The sequence below is a fragment of the Corvus cornix genome, chromosome Z (genome assembly GCF_000738735.6).
Source record: "Corvus cornix cornix isolate S_Up_H32 chromosome Z, ASM73873v5, whole genome shotgun sequence".
NCBI classification, from domain to species: domain Eukaryota; kingdom Metazoa; phylum Chordata; class Aves; order Passeriformes; family Corvidae; genus Corvus; species Corvus cornix.
Genome location: NC_046357.1, coordinates 40,888,722 through 40,912,157, shown reverse-complemented (window position 1 = coordinate 40,912,157; position 23,436 = coordinate 40,888,722). Strand labels below are relative to the sequence as shown.

Genomic DNA, 23,436 nt, shown 5'->3' with positions numbered 1-23,436 from the left:
CTCTTGGGACCCAGTCCATCTTTTGATTCCTCCTTTAATCAAGATAAAGGCAGGCAATAAATTACTGCCGGAAATCTTCCTAAATCCAAATAATATTAGACTGTCCCTGTTGCATATTAAGTGTTAATATGTCCCGTATTAAGTGTCTAAAAATGTTTTCATTTACAGATCCATACTGAGTTTGCAACCACTAGCCAATGAAAACGGAGTGGGTGGAGAATATGATATGTGTGAAGGAATTACATTTGATGATATTATGAAAAATGTTGACAGTTTATTGCAAAGGAAATGCCAATCTGTGAGGTCAACTAACCACTCACTTATCATCAATATTGTTCCTGTAAAAGATTCATTGATGACATCATTATGTGCAGAAGATGAATGGGATTTTCCGTATGTTGTGCATTTATGGCCTTCTGTTCTTCTCCGCAATCTTCTTCCTTATCAAATAACTTATTCTGTAGAGGTAATTACATAATGCTTGAATTTTAGTAATGTTTCCCACTTATAATGTTAAAGCTGGTTGAAATGGAGATTAGAACAAAGGGATTCTGATGGAGTATTTGTGAAGCAAGTTCACAGGTCTTAAAAGGGCATACATCTTACATAGTCTAATAAAGTCTGTATTTACAGAATTGAAATATTACCACAGAATGTGACATGTGGCGTTATTAAGCCATTCTTTAGATATATGCAAAGTAAAATGTAGCACTGTACAAGTTTGGCCCTGTGAGAGTCACTCAGTTGCTCCAGTGCGTCTTGAGCCTAATTAAATAGTGCAGCTTTTCCTGTGAAGCCTGCCTCAAGTGGATCACCCTGTGTTAGCATTTTATGTGCAGTCACTGACTTTCAGCAGTAGCATTATTTTAACAAATTCTCATAGGCCTGCCTTTTTTGCCAGGTTTTGGCTTGAATTGCAGCCTAGTGCCAGACTTCAAGTTCTTTCCAGATGAAATTAAACAATTAGGTGCACTTTGAATGTTAGCAGGCATTCTTTCCAGTGCCAGATGAGAGACAGTCTTGAGTAAAATACCTAAAACATGCAGTGTAGACATTGATTCCTCAGCACTATATGTTTCATTCTATGGATCTGGTATAATTGTGTCCCACTCCTTATTGATATCACTTAGGATAATAGAAATACAGTTGGGAGACAGATTTTTTTTCAGATGGTCTTAATATTTAGTATTTGACCTCAAATATTAGAATCTAATAGTAAAACTTCATCACAAATAAACAATTACTATGACTGGAGACCGTAGCTTGTACCAAATGTATGGAAGTAACAGGCTCATCTTTGTATGTCTCTTACGAATTTAAATTTAGCGAAGAAAGTACTGTGTTGAGAAAATTTATCACTTAAGAACATATGTGTATTTGAATTTGGTGACAGATGGGCTTTTGATGATGAGCATTGATTACCATGCATTAGGGTTCTCTTTGCAAAATATTGTTTTAAGGTAGATGTTTAGGAAAGTAACATAGTTAAATAACACAAAAGATATTTTAAAATTGTGCCTAATAACTTCTGTCATAATTTTTAAAGCTAGCTAAAACATAAAAGTTGATATGAATTTTGTGTGTGATTCATGTAAATGTATCCTGTTTGGTGTCTGCTTGTCTTTTTAAGGGAAATGGGAACAAATATGACACTTTAGAAGAAGGATGTTCAGTCCAGATTCATAATGCAGTCTTGGACCAAACAAAACTAGATTTGCAGTTGCTTAACTATCTTGATCAAAACTGGAGAAGCGAGTACCATATAAAAAGCAATCTGCCTGATATCAGCTTCACAACATTTCACTGTGTCACAGAGCTGGATAAGACTGAACTGGATATTGCTGTTCACGTGACCTACACAACTGGGCAGATGATTATAGCAATTCACAGTCCCTATTGGATGGTGAATAAAACCGGTCGAATGTTACAATACAAAGCTGATGGTATTCACCGCAAGCATCCTCCAGATTACAAAAAGCCCCTCCTTTTTACTTTCCAGCCTAAAAACTTCCTTCAAAATAATAAGGTATTGTATTTTGCAAATCTGACAGCCCTGTACTCCCTTACGTTGTTGTATGAAAGCATTTTTACACTTTAAAATTTATTTACTCTATCCTATGCTCTGTAAAGGGCATGAAACCTATAATATCTCTGTCTAAAAACAGTGTTCAAAATGAGTGTTGTCAGATATGCTTGAGATACGAAATTTACATTGTCAGAGGTGTTGTTAAGAATGAGATCCTCACTTTGAAAGAAAAAGGTCACTGAGAAGTGTTTTCTAAATAAAACAATTTCATTTTAGATTTAAACTGTCAGTAAAGGTTCTTACTCCAAATAAGACGTAGAAATTGTGTAGGAAATGTAAAGCTGGGGTACTTGAAAAATGAATGCTACTTGAAAAATGAATACTTGCAATGGTGGTTGGTAGATTGGTTCTGGGTTCATAGAATGCTAAGGTTAAGTTTACCGTTTGAGTTTCCTGAGTTTTTTAATGCTGAATGTTACTGATGGATGAATGAGAGAGATTACAACTGTGCATTGATTTTCCTTTGAAATTTTAATTATGATAAGTTTTTTAAAGAATCTTTATGTGATGCTTCCTCTGGAGTGTCTTACACTTAAAATGCTTATTTCACATAGGTTATAACTAAGCATGGTGGAAAATACCATGTGAGATGATACTGGCAGTTGTTATGTCCTGACTTTTCAATAAAAACACCAGTATTTCCATTTATGTTTATGCGTACTTTATATATAATTTTAAATGTTGTAGTGACTTGTAAATTGAAAATTAATTCAGGGTGCTTCTTCACAGGTACAACTTAGGGTAACTGACAGTGAACTGTCTGATCAGTTTTCATTGGACACTGTTGGAAGTCATGGTTCTGTGAAATGCAAGAGTCATAAAAAGGAATATCAAGTGAGTTAAATTTATCTTTCAAATTCATTATTTTCACAAGATATAAATGGGGTAAAAATGTGTACTTAAAATAATGTCTTTCTGTTCACAGGTTGGTGTCACCATAAACAACAGCAGTTTCAATATTACTAGAATTGTAACCTTCACTCCATTTTTTATGATTTCAAATAGAAGTAAATACACTTTGGAAGTAGCTGAAGAAGGCAAGGAAAAGTGGATTCCCATTGTTTTGCAACAGGTAAACTTATAATGGAACCTATTCCAAGTTTTGTCTCTAAAGAAAAAAAACTGGTTTGAGCACTCACTGATGGAAAACATGAGCCATGTATGTGTCCCATGACAATGCCTGACTATACCATGCTTTTTCAATAAATGACCTGTGTCCTTTACCATTTCTCAGTGTTGCATTAGGACATACTGTAAAGCTGGTTTACATTGTAATTGGAATTTTTCATTCTGTCACCTTGCATCATAAGTAGTATGAGGAGACTTATATTATATTATGAATGTATTAGCTTTCTGCAGTGGCACTGGAGCTTCTGTTCAGTTTAGCAGTAGTACATGGTAAAATATTTTGACTGACCTGGTATGCATGAAGCCACTTTGGTATGGGAAGAAATTCCCTCACATGGATCAGTTCAGAGAGATTCAAATTGATCTTCTGGATCTAGTCTCTCTTCTGCTTTTAGGTGCTCAATGTGTACTTCCTAGAAAGGCATCCTTGGCCCTCAGGCCAAGTGGTGTGAAAATGGGTTTTAGGGCTTTTGTCTGTGCTGCAGAGGTGGAGCCTATTGCAGACTTGTGTGCATCTTGACTGGTTGCACTGCAGTATCACACAATTATGTTTTGTATGTGTGTTGAGTCTTTGGGCCATTCTGCCTTCCTGCAGTACATGTAGGGAAAGCAGTGCTTGTTTAGGGTAGTGTTGGAGGTTTCTTAAAGCTGCAGTGCTTTCTGGGAAGGGTGAAATCCCCTTTCCACTCCCCTTCCCTCTTTAAGAGAGCATTATCCAAAACAGAGTTTAACATAACAAATAGCATGGTTGAAGGCCCAGCTGATTTCCTTTAGAATCCTAGAAGTACAGGATTGTTAAACTTGGAAAAGATTTCTAAGATAATGTATCAAGTCCAACCACTAACCTGGCACTACCATAAATAAACCACCACCACTAAGTAGATCCCCAGATAACATGTCCACAGTTTTTTTTAACACTTCCAGTAATGGTGATTTCACCACTTCCCTGGGCAGTGTGTTCTAATGCCAGACTTCCATTTCAGTGAAGAAAATTTTCCTGACAGACAATTTAAACATCCTCTGGTGCAATCTGAGGCTGTTTCGTTTGGTCCTGACGCTTGGAGACCACCCCCTGCTTTGCTACATCTTCCTTTCAGGCGGTTGTAGAGAGTGGTAAGGTGGCCTCTGAGCCTCCTTTTCTCCAGACTAAACAATCCCAGCTCCTTCAGCCACTCCTCCCAGGACTTGTGCTCCACACCCTTCAGCAGCTCTGTTGCCATTCTCCAGCGCCTCAATGTCAGCACTGTAAATACTCTAAGTTGTTACCAAAAATGCTTGCAAACCAAATTGCAAAAGTTAAAAGAATGTATTCAATCAGATTCCTAACCAGATCTTTCAGTAATTTTTTGGTACCTTCAGTACATGCTCCTTAGCTGTGCGTATTATCTTTAATGATACAGTCATTAGAGACATGCCATTAAGTAATATTTCAGTTACTGATGTTGATATGTTGTTCCATTGTGATTTTTGTTAAGTGTGCATTAAGATGTTTGGATCTTTAAATGTTGGAGTCAGTTCAGCTTTCCATTATGCTAATCATTATTTAAAAAAAAAAGTTTCTTTGCTTTTACTCAACAGTGGACTGTTTGACATAAGCCTACATGTTTGTTCTCTTTCCTAATATTCTTATGTTCCTCTGAACCAAACTTTTGCTTGGCCTTACATAGTTTTTGGGTTCTTTACATGTATGATTCCTCATCTAGTTCATTGGTAAAGATCTGAAATGACAATAGGTATAGTGTATAATAGTGTATATGTGGTGGTATGGGCAACTTCATATCTAATTTCGTACTCTTAGGAAATAGTCAGATGGTATTATTTCTTGTTTTCTGTTTTATATTTTATATATCTTCGTTATTAGAATAAGCTAAATTATTTACAGAAACTTCTGTAATTTCTGCAAAAACTACTCAAAGGTAATAGTTTTGAAAGTTGAAATACATCTGCATATATCCTCTCTAGGTTTCCTATGTTGGCTGTTTTATTCGTATGCCTACAGGATTTTCTAGTTTGTCCCACAAATGTCAGTGTTTCTTAGGTATTTCATAATTGTATTAATTAATCTTAGTCTTCTTTCAATTATAAAGTATCCAGGGAAGACTTGAAGATCTTGGGATCACTCCTAAAAACTTCTAAAAGGTTAGAATGGCAGTTTACCAAATAGAGCAGTACAGGTCAACAGAAGAATCTGTAAGCCATTCTATTCGCATTGTGTCCATATTTTTCCCCTTGATAGGCAGTCTCTAAAAATCCATATTGTGACAACCTGGTCTGCCAGGGTTGTTCTTTTGTAATTCAGTTGCCTAGTCCAGTATGTTTTTCATCTCTTCTAAATGTAGGTAGTATCAAGCCTCTATTGGTCTGTCTTTGGTCTATCTCTGTTCTTAATCCAGAACAATTTCCAGGAGGAAGTTTCCATCTGATTCTGTTGCTGAAATGGGGAGCTCTGCTGTTCTGCTAGTCTAGATTATTTTTTGAACTAATGCCTGTGATTTTTTTGAGTATTTCTCACATAACTCTCTTACATTAGGTCGATCTTGAAAAAACTAAGCAGCTTGCTGAAATGTTAATGCATATTTTGGCTTGCTCCTTTCTCCCCCTATTGTATTCTTGTCATTTTAAGTTAAGCAGAGCCTTTCCTGCTGATTTTTATTTTAAACACACTGTTCGTTCTATAGTGACAGATAACTTGTCTTTTCAGGAACAAAAGCAATTCTTATGTAGAACCAATCTCCTCTGAGACGTCTTCCCTGTCTGGAAAGCAGTAAATATATCAGAAACCTTAATCACTATTTTTAGAAAAATTCACCGTTCTTCAAAGATTGCAATAGAGTTTGTTGGACAGTGATTAGTGTGCAGTGGCTTGCTAAGGACAGTCTTTTGCATTATGTATAGTGCAAAGCAATTGATCAACATATATCCTTCGAGAAAGAAGATATTGCTGAAGACTGTTCATAACACCACTGCTAAATATAAATTAAAGATCCCACTGTGGGAGCAAAATTGTTGTGTAAATATAAGCACTTAGCAAGTGTGTGGTAAAAGGCTTGAAAATGACATCATTATGTGACACAATCTGGCTAAAGTCTACTACAAAAATTTAATCTTTCAATTCTCTGTAGTTGATTCTGTAATGTCTTGTTTAGCCAATCCTTTTCACTTATTTGGTTTGGATTTTAAACTTTCATTTACTGTTGACTGATTTTCCTTGAACGTCCTCTGGGCTCAAATAATTCCATGTTGAGACTTACTTGCTGTGTTTTATGGTAGTTTACAACACAGTTTAATTTTCCTTTGTCTGTGGGATACGTTGATGTAAATAACACCTTCAATCTTACCATTTAACTATATTTTTTTCCTTTGTCTTCCTGCTTCCTGTGGTGTGAGAAACAATGGGAAAGGGAACTTAGTGGCATGGTAAGTTGGTGAACTAGTCTTTCACCACTGAAGAATTAATTCTAGGATTCAGATGTAATTAAATATGGACATCTCATTTCTTAAACTATGTTAGAGAAAGATGGTTCTCAAATTTTGGCTGCTGCATGTCAACAGTTTGAAATACGGGAAAGACGGTCTATCTAAATAGACTTTGGCTCTTGATAGTTGAGAATTACTGTTAGTCATAGCTTGTTCTTGTGGCAGGACTCTATGAATTTTTTAGAGACTTTTCATTAGTTACTATTAAAACTTGTGTCTTCTCTACCCTCTGGTTGTATCCATTTAGCAAGTAAACGATGGAAGAGAGATTGTCTCTGAGATTTTTAAATCCATAATGGTTGTGATTTCAGTTGTGAATGTGAATAGCAGAACATGTGCTCTGCTTTAGCTGCCTAATGCTCCATACAGTATATATGTTTTATACCCACATACATGTGTGTATATGTACTTTTAAATATATATGAACCACTTTTAAAAGGACTGCTAGTAGCTGATGTCAAGTTACCCTGGAGTGGCATTTATGCTGATATCCTGTTTTGTCATTCCTTGTCACTTTAAGATTGATTTGAAATTTATACTTATTTGGAAAAAGGTTTGCTAATGGAAGAACAGTTTTATCTTTTTTTTTTTTTTTTTTTTTAAGCTTGGCATTTTCAATGTTGTATCTGTTTTATACTGGATTTTATGTACTTTATCCATTTTAAAGGTACTTCTTTGTGTGAATATGAAGTCTTACTGTTTTCACTTTAGCTCCTTAACTCCTCACTTTCTTCACTGTAGTCTGAATTATTTCTTCACTTCCTTTGAATTTATTGTATTCAGGTAAGTACTAACTTTTAGGTTTTTTTAATAGGGTTTCTGATCCAAATCAATACAGTTTTGAATAGAATTTAGTAGATGAATTTTGGGCTAATGTGAATTGTATTTGACGCCTCAGTTGTATTCTCACTTTGAAATTTCTGATTTTTCTTTTCTAGTGCATTCCCTTTTGGCCTGAAAATGATGCCAACAAACTGCTTGTTAGAGTTGAAAATTCTGATCTCCCTCCAAAAAAGATAAATTTTGATCAGCAAGAAAACTGTCTTTTACTGCATTTGGACAATAAGGTAACGTGTTGCCTTCCATGTTTACTTGTTAGGTAAAACAGCATTAATTCACTTTTTCGTTTTCATTCTCAAAACTGTTTTTTCTCATGCAATCAAGTATTGCAAAACCTTAGCTGAGGATAAGATTATGTTTATGCATTTTCATTCCCATGCTCTCTTTTTTGTCTGTGTACAGATATAAGTAGGTATTCTGTTTTAAATGCTTCTCTGGGAAGCAGTTCTACAGGAGCTAAAACGCAGATTGTTTTGCAAGTATTATTTGTGAGAAGTATTAATAAGCTCTAAAGTAACACTGAGTTGCTCTGAAAAGTAGCTTTGACTCCACTAAATTTACTTGTATGTTGCAGATAGTCTCATCTAGCAGTAGTTTTTAAGTAGGTGAGTGGTTTTTGTAGTATAATGGTCTTGAGGGCTTGAATGTGTGTGCTGGTAATAAGGAAGGTTCCTCTACCACCAGCCTAACTTTTCACAGTACAGAACTGCTGCATAGTTTTAATTACTAAGTGTAATACCTCCTACCTAGCATTTAGATCAAGGAAATATTTTGAAGATATGGTAAAATGGCTAGGTTTACTATATGATGGTTTCATCTTATGATGAGAGGAAAAGTTTTTCAAAATATTGAAACTACATTTACTTTGCTGGAAATCAATTCCACTGTTACTTACTTTGTAATAGCTTGGAGGAATTGCAGTGGACGTTAATCTGACTGAACATTCTACAGTGATTACCTTTTCTGATTACCATGATGGTGCAGCTCCATTTTTGTTGATAAACCATACCAAAGAGGAAATTATTGAGTATGGACAAAGGTATGTATGAAAAGGTTTAGTGTGGATGTTTGCATGGAGACATGTGAACTGTAATTTTGTATATTGTCAGCATGTATTCTCTAAAGAAGCCTATTTTAAAGAAGTGCCTGTCTAATTTTGTTGGAGCACCCAAAAATCTCTTGCTTCGTAAATTGAAGGCAATGAATTGTTACCAATGTTATATAGTGCTAGGTAGTTCTGCAAGTGAGATGTTTTGTGGTGGTTTTTTAATATTAATTTTGTGGCCTTGACATCTACATTCTTGCTGGGGGCAAAGGATGTGCTTTTCTGGAACTGTGTAGGTGCTGACTGTGCAGAATAAGTAACAAGGGAGATTTAGCTGAAAGAATTGCTTAAAGTTATGTGAGATATGAGGGAATGTACTAAAAAATGAGAGGTAGTCACATAAATTTTGCCAAGCCAGACCAAAACTAGGATAATTTTAACAAATACTAGTTTTCTGCAGTCACTGAAGATTTAGTTCTGCACATGCACACAGTTATTCTGTTCTCGGGCTGTAATGTCTTTGTAATGCTTTGTCACCATATGCAGATACTGTGCAATGCTGAGAAGTGTATACCTGCAGCATTCTTGAATTGTTTCTTTTTAAAAGCCAAACAGCCTCTACTCTTTCTTCCCCTCAGTCAGGCAGAGCAGTGTTGTTTAAAGATTTTTACTTGGAAGATGGAGGCGTTGCTAGTCAAATCCTGTTTGCTTCCTGTTTTTCTGAAAAATATGATTGATTGGTTTGGTGTTCCTCTGTAAAGATTAGGAATTTTTATCTTTTTAGGGGAGTTGTGGGCATCCCTAGTGTCAATTTAATTAGAACAGAGTACAACATTTCAAGTGGAAGGGCCTATCATTTAGTCCAACTGCCTGATCACTTCAGGTCTGATCAAAAGTTAAAGCATGTATTAAGGTTAGTGTCCAAGTCAAGGGACATCTCCTGCCTCCCAAGAAAGCCTGTTCCAGTGTTTTGAAAGAAAGTCTTCCTAATGTCCAGTCTAAACCTCCCTTGGCACAGTGTGGATGCAAGGGAATGGTTCAAATTGCTGGATCCCAGCAAGAAGAGATCAGCATCTCTCCACTTCCTCTCCTGAGGTAGCCTCTTTTCAGAGAGCTGGAGGAGACAAATCTGCCAGTTTTTGAGGTGGAATGGAGTTTAAAACACATTTGTCTGAAAATGTTGATCATAAGGGGGGAAGAAAATGTGTATTTAAAATCTACTGTATATACTTTTTTAAAGTACATGTATGTATTTTAAAGTACAAATCCTTGTTCTTATTACTGTTCTGAGAATGGTTTTTTGTGTTTTTTCTCATTAATAATGTTATTTTTGGTCTGTTTTCATTAGTTGAAAATATAATTAGTGTTCTTGTTGAAATGCTAAAATGCAAAGGTCATTGACACAAAATATTCATCGACATTTGAATTTAAAATTACTTTGTTCTAGCTCCCTCAGTGAATTGGAAGACTGTCTTCAGCCAAGTAAGGCAGTATTGTATACTTGGGCAGACCCAACAGGATCTAGGAAATTAAAATGGAGATGTGGAAATAGAACCGAGGAATTAGCCCCAAAAGAGGTATGTTTTTTATCAAAATCTCCTTTTAAAGGTGTCTACTTTTATGTTTATATGTCCATTCATCAGTGTATGCATGAAACTTCATATTCATAATTAATTCATAATTAATATTTAATATGAGTATGATCAGCCATCTCACACAAGTTCCAAACACAGAACAGTAATAACATTTTGTTTGCCAGAGCTTGTGCCAGTAAACATTGTCTTCAGTTGAAAAGTGTCAGTGTGTGTGGTGAGAGACTGTTGTAAAACTTTGTAATTACTTTTTTTTCCTGTACTTCAAAAAAATGTCTTCCATTGTTGTGTTGCTAAGACTTTTGGGTTTTTTTTGTGGAGTAGAACGATTAATAGAGTTGTAAAAACTTTTCCTCTCTTATTTGTAGGACAAAATGGAAATACTCAGTGTGGATTCAAGAAAAGCGATCTATTTAATGTCGTTTTATGAAGGTTTGCAGCGTATTGTCCTGATCACTGAAGATGAGAATGTATTTAAATTGACATATGAAAGTGTAAAAGCAGAACTAGCAGAACAAGAAATTGTTCTGTCTTTGCAAGATGTGGGAATTTCATTGGTTAATAATTACACAAAACAAGAAGTGTCGTACATTGGAATTACAAGGTAACTTACTTTGTGTGCAGCAATCTAAAATGTTTAACTTCAGGTATTTTCACTCCGTGAATTTCATTTTGGCTTGTGATGAAAGAGTAAAAAGAAGTCTGGGTTAATAATATTCAAACCTAATCACTATATTTTCCTGCTGTCAAGAGAAATGTTTTCACTGTGTTTTGTAGTAATGCATATGCCTTCTGTATTTAGATGTATGTGGTTTTGGAACATGTATTTGTAACTCTGTGTGGCAGACTTCCCAATACACCAAACAGAAGTATTTCCTGCCCATGTAGTTTGAGAAGTGTTAACAGAGTTTTAAGGAGTAAGGTCTGTGGATAGTTTGTGTCAGTGGGTTTTGTTATCTTCACTACAGAAGCAGCTGAATTCTGTGTTGAAAATTTTGATTCAAAAGTTTATAGGTCTCTTTAGTTTTGGTTGATTAATTATGCTGATCCAGGCCTCTACTGCTTGGTTTTCCTACTACAACATTTCAGAGGGAAGCAGAAAAGTTATGTAATGCTTCAGAAATGTGTGTTATCATATATTTGAACAGGGGCTCTTCAAAATCATCAAGGGATGCTTGAATATAATTGCCATAATCCACACCCTTCTGTATATTCACAGTTCTGAGGTTGACAGAGTGAGGGTTGTTTTTTCTTGATTAATTCTTTGGACTGCACTGCAAAGCAAACAAGCATAAACTTCACATACACATAGGCTTCACATAGTCACATCCATCATTTACTAACAAAATTCCAGTACTTGCCCTCACCTGAGAAACTGTGTTCTGATATTTAGACAGTAGAAACACTCCATTAAAAGTGGCAGCTAATTGCCTAGATACATAGTAGTGTTGAGGTTTCACTAAATTGGTTTTTCTTTGGAAGCAGTCATCCATAGTCATTAGTCTAGCAGTGCTTATAGTTGGTTTTGTTTTCTTGTCAAACCCTGGTGAGATGTCAAACTCCTGGAAAATGGATGGCAGTACTGTTGAAATTGACTTGCTTTTTTTTAGGAGCAACAAAATGCCCAAAACCCAAAAGTGAAAACAAAAAAGGTGGGAAGAAAAAAAAAAGGAGAAGCTCTTAGCAATTAAGATAGTACTCTTTTTTGTAATTAGTTTTTTGTTGTTTTGAACCTTAGCTCACCTTTTTTTTCTGCCATTGATGTGTCTCAACACAGACACACATGTAGCTAAAAGAGGTTAGATGGCTGTGTCTCATAAGCTACGTATTTGTAGGCTGTAATTTGTGGAAAAAAGTACCTTCCACCTGCCTGATAGTGTTGGTCTGTGCCCTATTTTGTGCCTTAAGTTTGACTATAAGGTGAAATCAGGCACAAGAATGTCTCACAGAAGCAGTGGAAAAAAGTACAATGCCCTTAAAGGTTGATTAATTATTTGCATTAATAAAACTGGGAGACAGAAGAAAGGATAACATTTTTAAAAAACAAACAAGCAACAAACCCAAAACTCCCACCATGAAATCAGTAGAGGAAACATGTAAAACAAAATCATCACCTATTGATTTTAGATGGAAAGACTAAATAAACAAGCTGTCAAAAATAAGATGCATTGCACTAGGCATTTTGTCTTGACTTGAACTTTTCAATTTTCAGTAAATTCAAAATGCCAAAATAAATGCAGGAGTATAAGCAGAAAACCACATTTAGATTGCAGAATAATGAATATTGAAATCAAGCTTCCTTGAGTATCACTACATACCCATCTTCATCAAAACGGGAAGTTACACAGACTTGTTAACTTTTTTTTCCCGCCATTATATTGGAGAGACTGGCTTCTGCTTCGTACTAAGAAGGCAGTGGGTGATTTGGATCACTTCTATTTGCTACAGTAGTGCTTTATGTTGTGGTTTCTCATTCCCTAGTTACAACCTATTAAAAGTCACACTAAAGGAGGTGTGTTTTTGAAAATTTGTTTCCAAAAAGCTGATCCTTCTCTTTCCGTTCTTTGTTCCGTTTTAAAAGTTCTGATGTGGTTTGGGAGACAAAACCCAAGAAGAAGTCAAGATGGAGACCAATGAGTGTTAAGCAAATTGATAAATTAGAACAAGAATTCAAAGACTACAGTGAGCTAAGTCCTTCAGAAAACAAGATTATTGAGTTGGAATCGAATGTTTTGGTAATACTGATAGTTTTCTAATTTCTATTGCTTGTATGTATGCACAAGAAAAAGATAATACATCAATTTTGCTGTCTTTGATAAAACTTCTGGTGAAATTTGAAATGATTGATTTACCTACTCCGTTTGAAAACACTTCTTTATCTCTGTATTAAAAAACTGCAGGAAAAATTTCACAATTTTTTGATACCTTGCTATAGACTTTTTGTTGTTAATGCCTAACTTTGAAATGGAGGTGTAACTTTTTGGGGGTCATGGTACTAAATATGCATAAAACTACAGTAAGGAAGCTTTGCATTTGGTTCATATATTATACCAGTAAATGTGTTAGTCTGGAGTTTGTTTATTTGTTTGTTTTAGCCTGAAATCCTGTATTCTTAATATAGCTTGCTGTGGAATGATTTAGCTGTCATTCAACTACATGCAATTGAAAAAGAAATTTCAGAAATTATTCTGTAACGTAGAAACACATTATGCTCCAAATACTCAGTCCTTGTCTATCAATAAATTCTAGGCCTCCTTAGAAATGCGCTGTAGGAAAATAAGCATTGGATAGGTAAATGATCCAGTTTTTATCTCAGTCATAGTTCATTACACTGTTCAGCTTTTCCTCTGGATAGCTATGTATTAAATGACAGTAACTCCCAAATACTGCAATATTTTGTAGTTTTATTTCTATTGAAATCTATTGCAAAATTTGTTTGCTTTAAATAAAGTTATGACATCTAACTTAAAAGCTGCAGAACTTTCACTGCTGAGCTTTAAAATATTGGTGAACAATGTAAATTTTTAAGAGTATTAGATAAAGCAGAATTTTAAAACACTTGACACACTAAATTTTCTTTGATAATACAATAGGTATGTTTAACTCCTAATGGAATGAACATGAAAATTCAACAGCCAAATGAGATTCCTATCAGAAGAAATTATCTGCCAGCTTTAAAAGTGGAATACAGTTCCTCTGCACATCAGAAGTCTTTCAGAATTCAAATTTACAGGATACAAGTGAGTCATGTCAAAAAGTAGTAGTTATTTATTCAGAAAAAACAACTTTTATGGAAATTTGTGTTAAAATTGTTTGGATTTCTCATGTTTTCAGTTTAATTGCAATCATTGGCTTTTACATCAGTGCTTCTCAATCTTTGAAAATACTACCTAAATGCTTCTTGGAAAAAAAGGAAGACAGCTATGACTGTTCAGAAAAAAAAAATTTGCCATTGATCTTACTTGCTTTTTCTTGGAGTATTTCTGTATAACAAGCAAAAAGAGAGGTAAAATTTCTTGTCTTGCTGTGCACAAGGTTTTAAAAACAAATCCTTTGCAAAAATTTTATGTACTACTTATTACTACCAATTTAAATAAGCTTTTCTAAATTATTAGAATTGGATTACTAAATTTTTAAAATAGAAATGTTTTAAAGACAATGATGGCTTTTTTTCTGCTTTTGGTTTGGTGGAAGGCTACATGATCATATCTCTAGAGTTTGTCCTGATTTTAAAATATTTCACTATTGAATTTCACTATTGAAAAGCTAATGGTGCTGCACCTTGTCCTGTCCTTACCCTACTAGATACAAAACCAGATTCCTGGAGCCATATTTCCCTTTGTGTTCTATCCTATTAAACCTCCAAAGTCCATCACCTTGGATTCAGGTTTGTTCTAGTTTAACATACTTCTTCCTTTTAAAATAACAAGTTGCTTGTACTGAAGTTAACCATTTTTTCAGATTTATTACTTTTGTCAGGTGAAGTCTGCATGAGCTTTCTGACTACAGATAACACAAATAATAGTGTTAGAAGTAAGGAAGCAGTTACCTCAACAAAGAAGATATGCAGAAAGCCATTTCAAGAGCTAACAGTCAGAAGAAAAGAAATTGTCTTTTATTTGTCATTATCATACCTTTTAAGAGTGTCTTTTTGGCACATTACTTTATTGATTTTGGAGAACATAAACATGAAAGTTATATAAGCTTAAAATGAGGTATAGCATTCAGACCGCAGCTAAAATTTAATGCTGACTAATATATGAGAAGACTTGTCTGTTCATAAAATAAGTCTTGTTAATTTTGATGGTAGTGAATCTGTTGCACTCTTTCTGTGCTACTTGCATTTGGAGTTTTGGGGCAGTGAGGATTCACTTGTTGTCTTTAGTCTTCCACTATTTCCCTAGTGCTCCAGTATCATGCAATGCACGACCTAGTAACCTATCTGAAGTTATCTTGACTCATAAGAAAAGAAATGTGCCTAAGCTCAGAGTTGTTAGGTGAGGCACTGATTATAACCTCTGCAGATAGCAAATTCTATTTTGTCTAGTTTTTATGTAGCCTTCTCCATTGCTTGGAGTATAGAGCTCCATGTCACTATACTATGTGATGAACCGCAGTCTTTCATTAATTTTTTTACACCAAAGTCACTTGGAAAACCTGAGTAATATCAAAAGGAATTCTGGATTGAGGCAAAGAATACTACTTGCAGTTTTGTACAGAAGCTAGTTGGATATCAGTTGTTCATTCTAAATATGACCGGTTTTAAGCTGCAGTGCATGAATCTGCAGAATTCTTTTTTGTTTGTTTAGTTTATATTTTTGTATCAGCCATTAGAAAGTTTTATTCCATGACTAAAGAAATTATAGGAATCTAAGATTATATTAGTATGCTTTTAAATGAAAATGGTGCATTTTCAGTTAAATAGCATCCGTTTCATCCTTGTCTTCCTATTACTTTCTGTTCCTGCTCTTTTCCCTGTCTTAGTTGTTTGCCAGTCATATCCATTATGTAATCCTGTTGTACAGGATCAAGAAAACCCTGAATGTATATGACATTTTCATAAAAAAACTATGAAGTTACGTATATCATATAACAATCTGTGCTGATCTCCTTTTATTTTACAACTTCATAGCACCAAAACCTTTTACTGATGTCAGTATCGTCATGAGAACTGCGGGACACTCACAAATATCTCATATTAAGTAAGTATTTTGACATGTTCCATCTCTATTACTATTGGTTATGTTTAACCAAACTTTAAAATTAAAATTATTATAGAGGCAAACATAATGAAAGGTAATTTTAACACAAACTCAGTCTTGGAAACTCAGAGCACTTTAACAGAGATGAAAGCTCAGTGTCCTTTGTCATCCACATAACTGAAGAGTAAAGCAAAAATTTTTATGTCTTTTTAATGCAGATTTTTAGTCATCTTTATTTAGAAAAAAAATCTATGTATAGGGGTGTCATATACAGTGTTAAATGCTGCTGTGTGTTTAAAATGGTTCTGGTTACTTGGAAATGTATTTATCTAATGCCTATATGGGAAGCCTTCTTTTCACCAGTAATGACAAATCCCTCAAAAAAACCCAAAACAAACAAAAAAAGAAAACCACCAACAAAATACAAACACACGCACTCAAAACAATCCCTAAAAACCCACCAAACCACCAAACAAACAATAAACCCACAACAAAAAAAACTGCCAAAAATGGTACCTGAAGTAATATGTAGGTGGTCTAAATACCTATGCTGTTTTAAGTGTTAACGTTTTTGTAGAACACCTTAATAATTATTTTCTGTTTCATGTATAGGTATTTTAAGGTCCTTATTCAAGAGATGGATCTCAGATTAGATCTTGGCTTCCTGTATGCAGTTGTTGAATTCTTTACGCAGTCTGATGTGCCAAGTGACCAAGAGGTAGAAACCTTTCATTGTTTGAAGATAAACAGATTTCAAATTTGTAATTATTCAACTTGTATTTAAAAAAAGTTTAAAATGGTTTTCTGTGTCCATTTCAATGGTTAATTGCTGTGTATCTGGGAATAATATGAAGCTATGAGGTTTTTAATCACTATTGCCTGAGACAGATAGTAGACTCTTTCCTTTATCCTCATCTTGTATGCTATGCAAAGAAGGCTTTAAACCTTATTGTATGGGGACAGTGAGAGGAGTTTGTACATAGGAGAGTATAAGTAGTATTAGTCAATGTATTGAGTCAGTGGCAAATGACTAGTAGTTTTATATACTACAAATTTTGAAGTAATATCTTTTTCAAATGCATTTATAGCTGGAACTTTTCAAAAAGGATGTTGAGTCCCTTCAAGAAGAACTGATGAGTGTGTCATCAATGGATACATCACAAATCAGCTTGTATGAATATTTCCATATCTCTCCAATTAAGGTATTCCTTTTTCACATTACAGACTGAGTTAGCTCTTTGAAAATTTTTGTCTTGTGCAGGACAGTAGGCACTGGAAATAAAGAAAGATTGAAACAGCTGATTAAAAAAAAGCACCAGAAAAGTACTTTCATTGTTACCACTAACTTACTATTGCATTCCTATGACTTTTTTTATAAGTAATTTTTTTTCTTTTTATTATTTAAGAGGTCCTTTTAAAATGCCCTGGTTTGTGTGCACACAGTATATTGTGGATTGGAGAATGACATAATTTTTAAAAAATGCACACAGTCAGGGTAGGAGATTAATGTGTAGCTGACATTACTACAACTGTGATAGGACTTTATAGGCTCTATAACAGTTCTTAAGAGAAACTCCCCTCAATCCCATGGGAAGTAGATCAAAGAATGATTTGAGTTTCACCTCTTTGCAGTGTCTTGTGAGATGTTAGAAATTATATTTGACAAGAAAAATTGCATGGAGGAAACAGGATGGAATAAATGGGCTTGAGGTTTTAGTGAAAGATTAGTCTTTAATGGTTATGAATTATGTGACAATGATTCTGCAAGGTGAACTGTGTATCACTGAAATGAACTATAGTTAAACTCTGTTATAACATAATGAATGGTGTGTGATACTGTCTTCAGAGAGTCAGAAACAGGTATAACTTCCTTTAATCTGATTTTGAAAACTGCTGGATAGATTTGTACCATTTTGTGCTATGAAAGAGCCATTTGAGCAACTTTCCTTAATGTTGTTCTGTTTTGATTTCTCTGAAACAAATGCTTTATTTCAGGTGTGCACGGGTAGGATTTTTCCTGTATCAGTATTCCAGTAGTTATTTAGCATCTGCAAAACTTGTGTTAGTAATTATTTGTTTTCAGGCTTTTGTGTTACATTCTTGCTTGGACACTGTTCTGTGCTACCATTTTCTGTCTGCTTTCATTTTGGGTATAACTTAGAGAAACGAAATGTTTTAAAAATGACCAAATAACCTAAATTACAGCTAAAAGAATCCAGAGATCTTCTCTGAAAACTTAAGTAAGCAGTTTCAAGTTCTTGTTTTCTTAAAGGTGGTTTAAATTCTTCACTTTGGCTTTAAATGTCAGTGGGGTTTTTTTGGCCTACCTTGTGTATTTGTGTACTCTATTACAAAGTCAGACTGGTTTCAGTCAGACTAAAAATGTCCTAACTCAATTTTTAAATCATCTAGAAGATTATAAAGATAGAGATATAATACATCTAAGAACTAACCATGTTATTTTCCAATCTTGTTTTTATCTTTCAGTTACACTTAAGCTTTTCACTCAGTACAGGTGGAGAAGATAGTAACAAAGAAGAAAGAAAGAATGAATTGATACCATTTCAGTCCGTGAATCTCCTGCTGAAGAGTATAGGGGCCACCCTTACAGATGTACAAGATATTGTCTTTAAGTAGGTTAAAAATACAAATGCAAAAACCACTCACAAAGATTATACCACTATTACATAATGTTAAGTTTTATTTTGCTCTGCATACTAAGGATTTACTTCTTCTCTCTTCTCTTTTTTTAGGTTGGCATTCTTTGAGCTCAGGTATCACTTCAGTACTACACAGCAGCTCCAATCATCAGTTGTAAGGCATTATTCAAAACAGGTGAGAATAAGTAAATGTCAATATTCCAATAAATTTATATTTTGAAAGTGCTACTGTGCACTTTGATTCTATGAAATTAAATAGAATTACTTTCATCTTCGTATCTATGTACAAAGGTTAAATAAACGCATACAAACCAATTACTCATTAATAGAATTTTATTGCCTTGCCAAGTGGCATGGATAACAAAACAGCTTGCTGGAATAGATAAAGGAACCAAACACGATGGACCTGTGATAGAACATGATTGGCATTAAAATACTAATGCATTTTGTTGGACATTAGTACTATATGAATTATGGTTCCTTCTTGGCTTTTGTGTACTGTTGAAAGTCCTGTGTGGAGAGAATCCAACACAAATACTTTTGCATAAAAGAATTAGTTCTCTTCTATCTGTCTGTCATTAATAATAAAGGGTTACTGAAATGCCTTTAAGTACTGTTGTTTCTTGGCTGATGTAGTATGGTTTACTCACTGACTTTTTCATCTTTTTAGTACAACTGCTTCTACTTTTCCACACAATTTTGAGGTTTTTATATTGAACTCATGTTTCTTCACTACTTTAATCTGAGATACTACACTGTTTTAGTGTAATTTAGGAAATATTTTCACTAATAACTGTTTTTATTTTAGGCTATTAAACAGATGTATGTTCTTATTCTTGGCCTTGATGTGTTGGGTAATCCATTTGGATTCATAAGAGGCTTGTCTGAAGGAGTAGAAGCTTTCTTCTATGAACCTTACCAGGTAAAATTCTCTGCTGCCCTTTTACAAGTAGGTAGATATGCATTGTATTGAAAATCTATATTGATACCTTTTCCGGTTTTAAATTTAGATTTAAAATTGAAAATTTCAAGTGAAAATGCCTGGAAAAATCAAGTGAGATAAAAAGGACAGAGAAATCCATTTAACTTAACTGCCAAAAGGCCGTTTCTTACAGTTCATACCTTAAAATAAATCTTACCATTTTTCTGTTCTCCTTAAAATAAGCAGACTTCAGGGAATTATTTAGTATTCTAAAATAGTCTGTCTTTCTGTCACAGGAGCTTTTGTGGGTGCTTTCACACTTTATCACTCAGTTTTATCCTGTTGTTCTATTTCTTACATATAAATCCCAGTAAAAATATAAGGTTTAAAAATATATAATGCATACTATTCAAAACTCATGTGAATGTGTCTTTTTTTTCTCATAGGGAGCCATCCAGGGCCCTGAGGAATTTATAGAAGGGATGGCACTAGGACTTAAAGCACTGGTAGGGGGAGCTGTTGGTAAGTTTTCAGCACTGTAATGGTGGTTTGCCCAATAGTAAACAGTAGAGGTGAGTGTTTGTAAATTGCATTGGAATTTTAATTTGGTTTATGTTCTAATAGGTGGATTAGCAGGAGCTGCCTCGAGAATCACAGGTGCTATGGCGAAAGGAGTAGCTGCAATAACTATGGATGAGGATTACCAGCAAAAAAGGAGAGAAGCCATGAATAAACAACCCACTGGTCTGAGAGAGGGCATCACTCGTGGTGGAAAAGGACTAGTTTCTGTAAGGAGGAAAACAAAAATTAATTAATTTTATGCAGGCAAGAGTAACAGGTGCTTGTTGTATTCAGCAGAGTTGTTGATTTGCAATTTCTTTAGTTAGATTTTTGTTTCTTAATTTTAATTTTGGTTTTGCAGGCATATAGCTACAATTGAGCGACAGTTTTATAGAAAAATACAAGAGGGTAGAAAAGAAGATAGAAACTGTGAAGCAGGTGTCTCTAATTCTGTTAGCTTGTAGTGAATTCTAGAATACTCCCAACACATACACTTTGAGGGTATTCACCAATGAAGTAGAAAGAAAAAAGTTAAAAATGAAAAATGTTATCTTGAAGCATATTTGTAATGTCTGTTTTGTTTATCTTGGTAGGGTTTTGTCAGTGGCATAACAGGCATAGTTACAAAACCAATAAGAGGTAAGTTTGGGTCTTGATGCATTAAATGTTCACACAATAGTAAATTCTTGATATTGGATGAGACATTGTAAATCAGAGTTATAAAACTCTTTGTCAAGATTTTATATTCCTGCTGACTTACAGTTTAAATGTGTTTACATGAACTTTGTGTGGAGACTACATAGTTGTATATCAAATAAGATTTGTAATTAAATAGTAGCAAAACTTGTTAAGATTTTAATAAAAACTCTTATGTTTTATAATGATTTACTGCTTTTAATGCTTTTAGGAGCTCAGGAAGAAGGAGCAGCTGGTTTTTTCAAAGGTGTTGGAAAAGGCTTAGTGGGAGCAGTAGCTAGGCCCACTGGTGGAATCATAGATATGGCAAGCAGCACATTTCAGGGTATTAAAAAGTAAGTAAAATATGTGTACAGAATACCATATGGCATGAAACAGACAATAGTAGTATTAGTAGTATCTTGTGTCTTTGTATCACTATTATGTTATTTACATAATAAATAGGTGGCTCTTTAACAAAATACATACTTGATATAATTTAAAAAACCACAGACGCAAATCTCAGGTATTTCTAGCATTACTGAAAAAACTAGTTTAAAAATCTCAGTGATCAGAATTCCCTCATTTGATGATTTTTAACTTTTACCCCAAATAAGCAGGAAAAAAAGGACTTCTCAGATGAGTTCAAAGTTACTTTATTTATTATTATTACTGTATGAGTTCCAAGACCAGTAGATGATGCCAGTCTCAGAGCTATGTTAAGATTACATTTAAATACCGTGATAATCTCACTTTAATAAATTCATTGCTGAAGATTATCTCACACTGTTATGTGCAGCAAACTAGGAGAGCGTGTTTTGAAGAGGCACTTAGTAACATTGAATACAATTGTTCAGTGGCCCTGAATTCTTAGTGAATTGTATCACTTCTGTTACCATAAGAATGCCAGTCTCTTTTTGTTTTCCTGTGTAAGTTCTTTAGCAGAGAAATGCAAGAAAAATAACAGAGTGAAAGTTCTATATGGTACAGTTGTGTTTAATTTTGAAGTTTTGATGTGCAGCAGTTAGACACTAATTCTTTGCAGGCATGTGCTGCTGTGTGCCATCTAATTTTAATTTGATAATAGTGATTCTCTGAAATAGATTTGTGAGTCTGTTGCTGTTTCATGTAATGTTTGTTCCTGTGCAAAAGTCCATATATGGACAACAACAGTTGTTTTACGAGTCAATTTGTATACAAAATAATTTGATTCCATAGCTAAATATTATAGTTGAGTAGAGATACTGACATGTGTCTTAAATTTTCTGCTTTGTCAGGGTTGCAGATTCATCAGAAGATGTGATAAGCCTGCGCCCACCTCGGTTCTTTGGTGAAGATGGAGTTATTAGACCTTACAGATTAAGAGATGGAACAGGAAGTCAAATGTTACAGGTGAAGAAAATGAAAGATAAATTGACATACATTTAAACTTACACATAGAAATAAATACTTTTGAATTTCCCACTTCCTAAATTCCCATTCACTTCTTACCTAGTGCCTCAGTAGTCAAGAAGTTTCATTTAATTGCTTAGGCATGTAACCACATTGGGGATTTGGCTGCTGTGGTACAACTTTTGAGGAAGACACCATAAAGTATATCAGTATATCTGTAAAAGTTTATGCAAGACACAGAGCATTTTGACAGAAGAAAAAGTTTTATATGTGCAAATGAAAAGTTTTCTGCCTTTAAATTTTATTTTTTTGTGAAAATTGTTGATAAGTACATGTAGTTTTTTCAGCAATTTTATAATACGTAGTTTAAACAGTGACTTTTAAGTCCTAATTTTATGTAAAACAGCATTTTAAAGACACTTATAAATAGTTGTATTTATGTCATACTGAAGCCATTGAAAGAACTTAAACAGTTCTGAAGTGGAATTCTGTTTGCAGGAAGTACATGCTGAACAGCCCTTACTCTTTAATGATTCATCTGCCATTTAAGCAAATTTGACTTAAAAAAATTCCCCTCATAAAGGGAAATAATTTAAGTTGTGACACACACAGCTTACTGAGTTTCTGGTTTTTCCTCTGTTAGAAATAAAGCTTCTTTCTGGAAATGTTCAACCGTAACAAATAAAGTAGTAATTAGCGGTTGCATGAATTTAAACAGAGTTTTAAAAATGCACATGTAAGGATTCACAGTGTGCCATCAAAATGTCATACCAGAATAACCTTTCTGGGGAAGTAGGTAAGAATGAAGTAGCCTTTGGAGAGCATTTTATGACTCATTTTGATTATTGCCACAGCTGTTTGTTCCATGTTGAGTTCCACTCTTGTTTCTCTTTCTCCTGCATTTCATTAGTTTCTCATTCATTTTCTGGTAGAAAAGGATTGACCTGTTGGGGGTGCCTTAGCTATATTCACTGTTCCTTTCACTGGTGATGTAGTTCAGCAGACTGTGAAAATGCCTTGATAATAAATAGTGTACCTGTGCCTTTCTTGCAATGAGATGGCTTTAAACTGTGCTCTCCAATTTATAACTGGTGATACAAAGCAGTATTTCCTTAACCAGAGGGTAGTTAGAAGCTACTACTTATGAACAGCGTAAATGTGGTACTAGTCTTTATCCTCTTTTTGGTAAGAAAATAAATTTAAAAACACCTCCTTTTCTGTTTTAAAGTGTATTGCTAAAACAAATGCTGGTAAACGGAGTCAGCTCTAATGAACTGACTTTACATTGCTTTTACTTCTTAAATTTGTACATTTTTGTATTTTGGGTTTTTTTCTGAGAAACTTTTACAAAAATCT

At 34.3% G+C, this 23,436-nt stretch overlaps 1 protein-coding gene across 5 annotated transcripts in view; it reads left to right on the top strand.

Moving 5' to 3' along the window:
* VPS13A (vacuolar protein sorting 13 homolog A) overlaps positions 1-23,436 on the top strand; it is a 109,933-nt gene that overhangs the window by 70,937 nt on the left and 15,560 nt on the right. For 3 of the 5 annotated variants that reach the window (XM_039567711.1, XM_039567715.1, XM_039567713.1), the window contains 23 exons: positions 169-466; positions 1,631-2,026; positions 2,816-2,920; positions 3,012-3,158; positions 6,593-6,631; positions 7,630-7,758; positions 8,437-8,570; positions 10,024-10,153; positions 10,537-10,772; positions 12,750-12,903; positions 13,762-13,908; positions 14,474-14,555; positions 15,801-15,870; positions 16,483-16,588; positions 16,959-17,072; positions 18,358-18,503; positions 18,624-18,705; positions 19,339-19,452; positions 19,899-19,974; positions 20,077-20,240; positions 20,607-20,652; positions 20,921-21,044; positions 21,966-22,080. In XM_039567711.1, the coding sequence (XP_039423645.1) occupies positions 169-466; positions 1,631-2,026; positions 2,816-2,920; positions 3,012-3,158; positions 6,593-6,631; positions 7,630-7,758; positions 8,437-8,570; positions 10,024-10,153; positions 10,537-10,772; positions 12,750-12,903; positions 13,762-13,908; positions 14,474-14,555; positions 15,801-15,870; positions 16,483-16,588; positions 16,959-17,072; positions 18,358-18,503; positions 18,624-18,705; positions 19,339-19,452; positions 19,899-19,974; positions 20,077-20,240; positions 20,607-20,652; positions 20,921-21,044; positions 21,966-22,080 (3,154 nt within the window). The remainder of the gene's footprint in view (positions 1-168; positions 467-1,630; positions 2,027-2,815; positions 2,921-3,011; positions 3,159-6,592; positions 6,632-7,629; positions 7,759-8,436; positions 8,571-10,023; positions 10,154-10,536; positions 10,773-12,749; positions 12,904-13,761; positions 13,909-14,473; positions 14,556-15,800; positions 15,871-16,482; positions 16,589-16,958; positions 17,073-18,357; positions 18,504-18,623; positions 18,706-19,338; positions 19,453-19,898; positions 19,975-20,076; positions 20,241-20,606; positions 20,653-20,920; positions 21,045-21,965; positions 22,081-23,436) is intronic. The other 2 variants (XM_039567712.1, XM_039567714.1) reach the window with 1 other exon arrangement.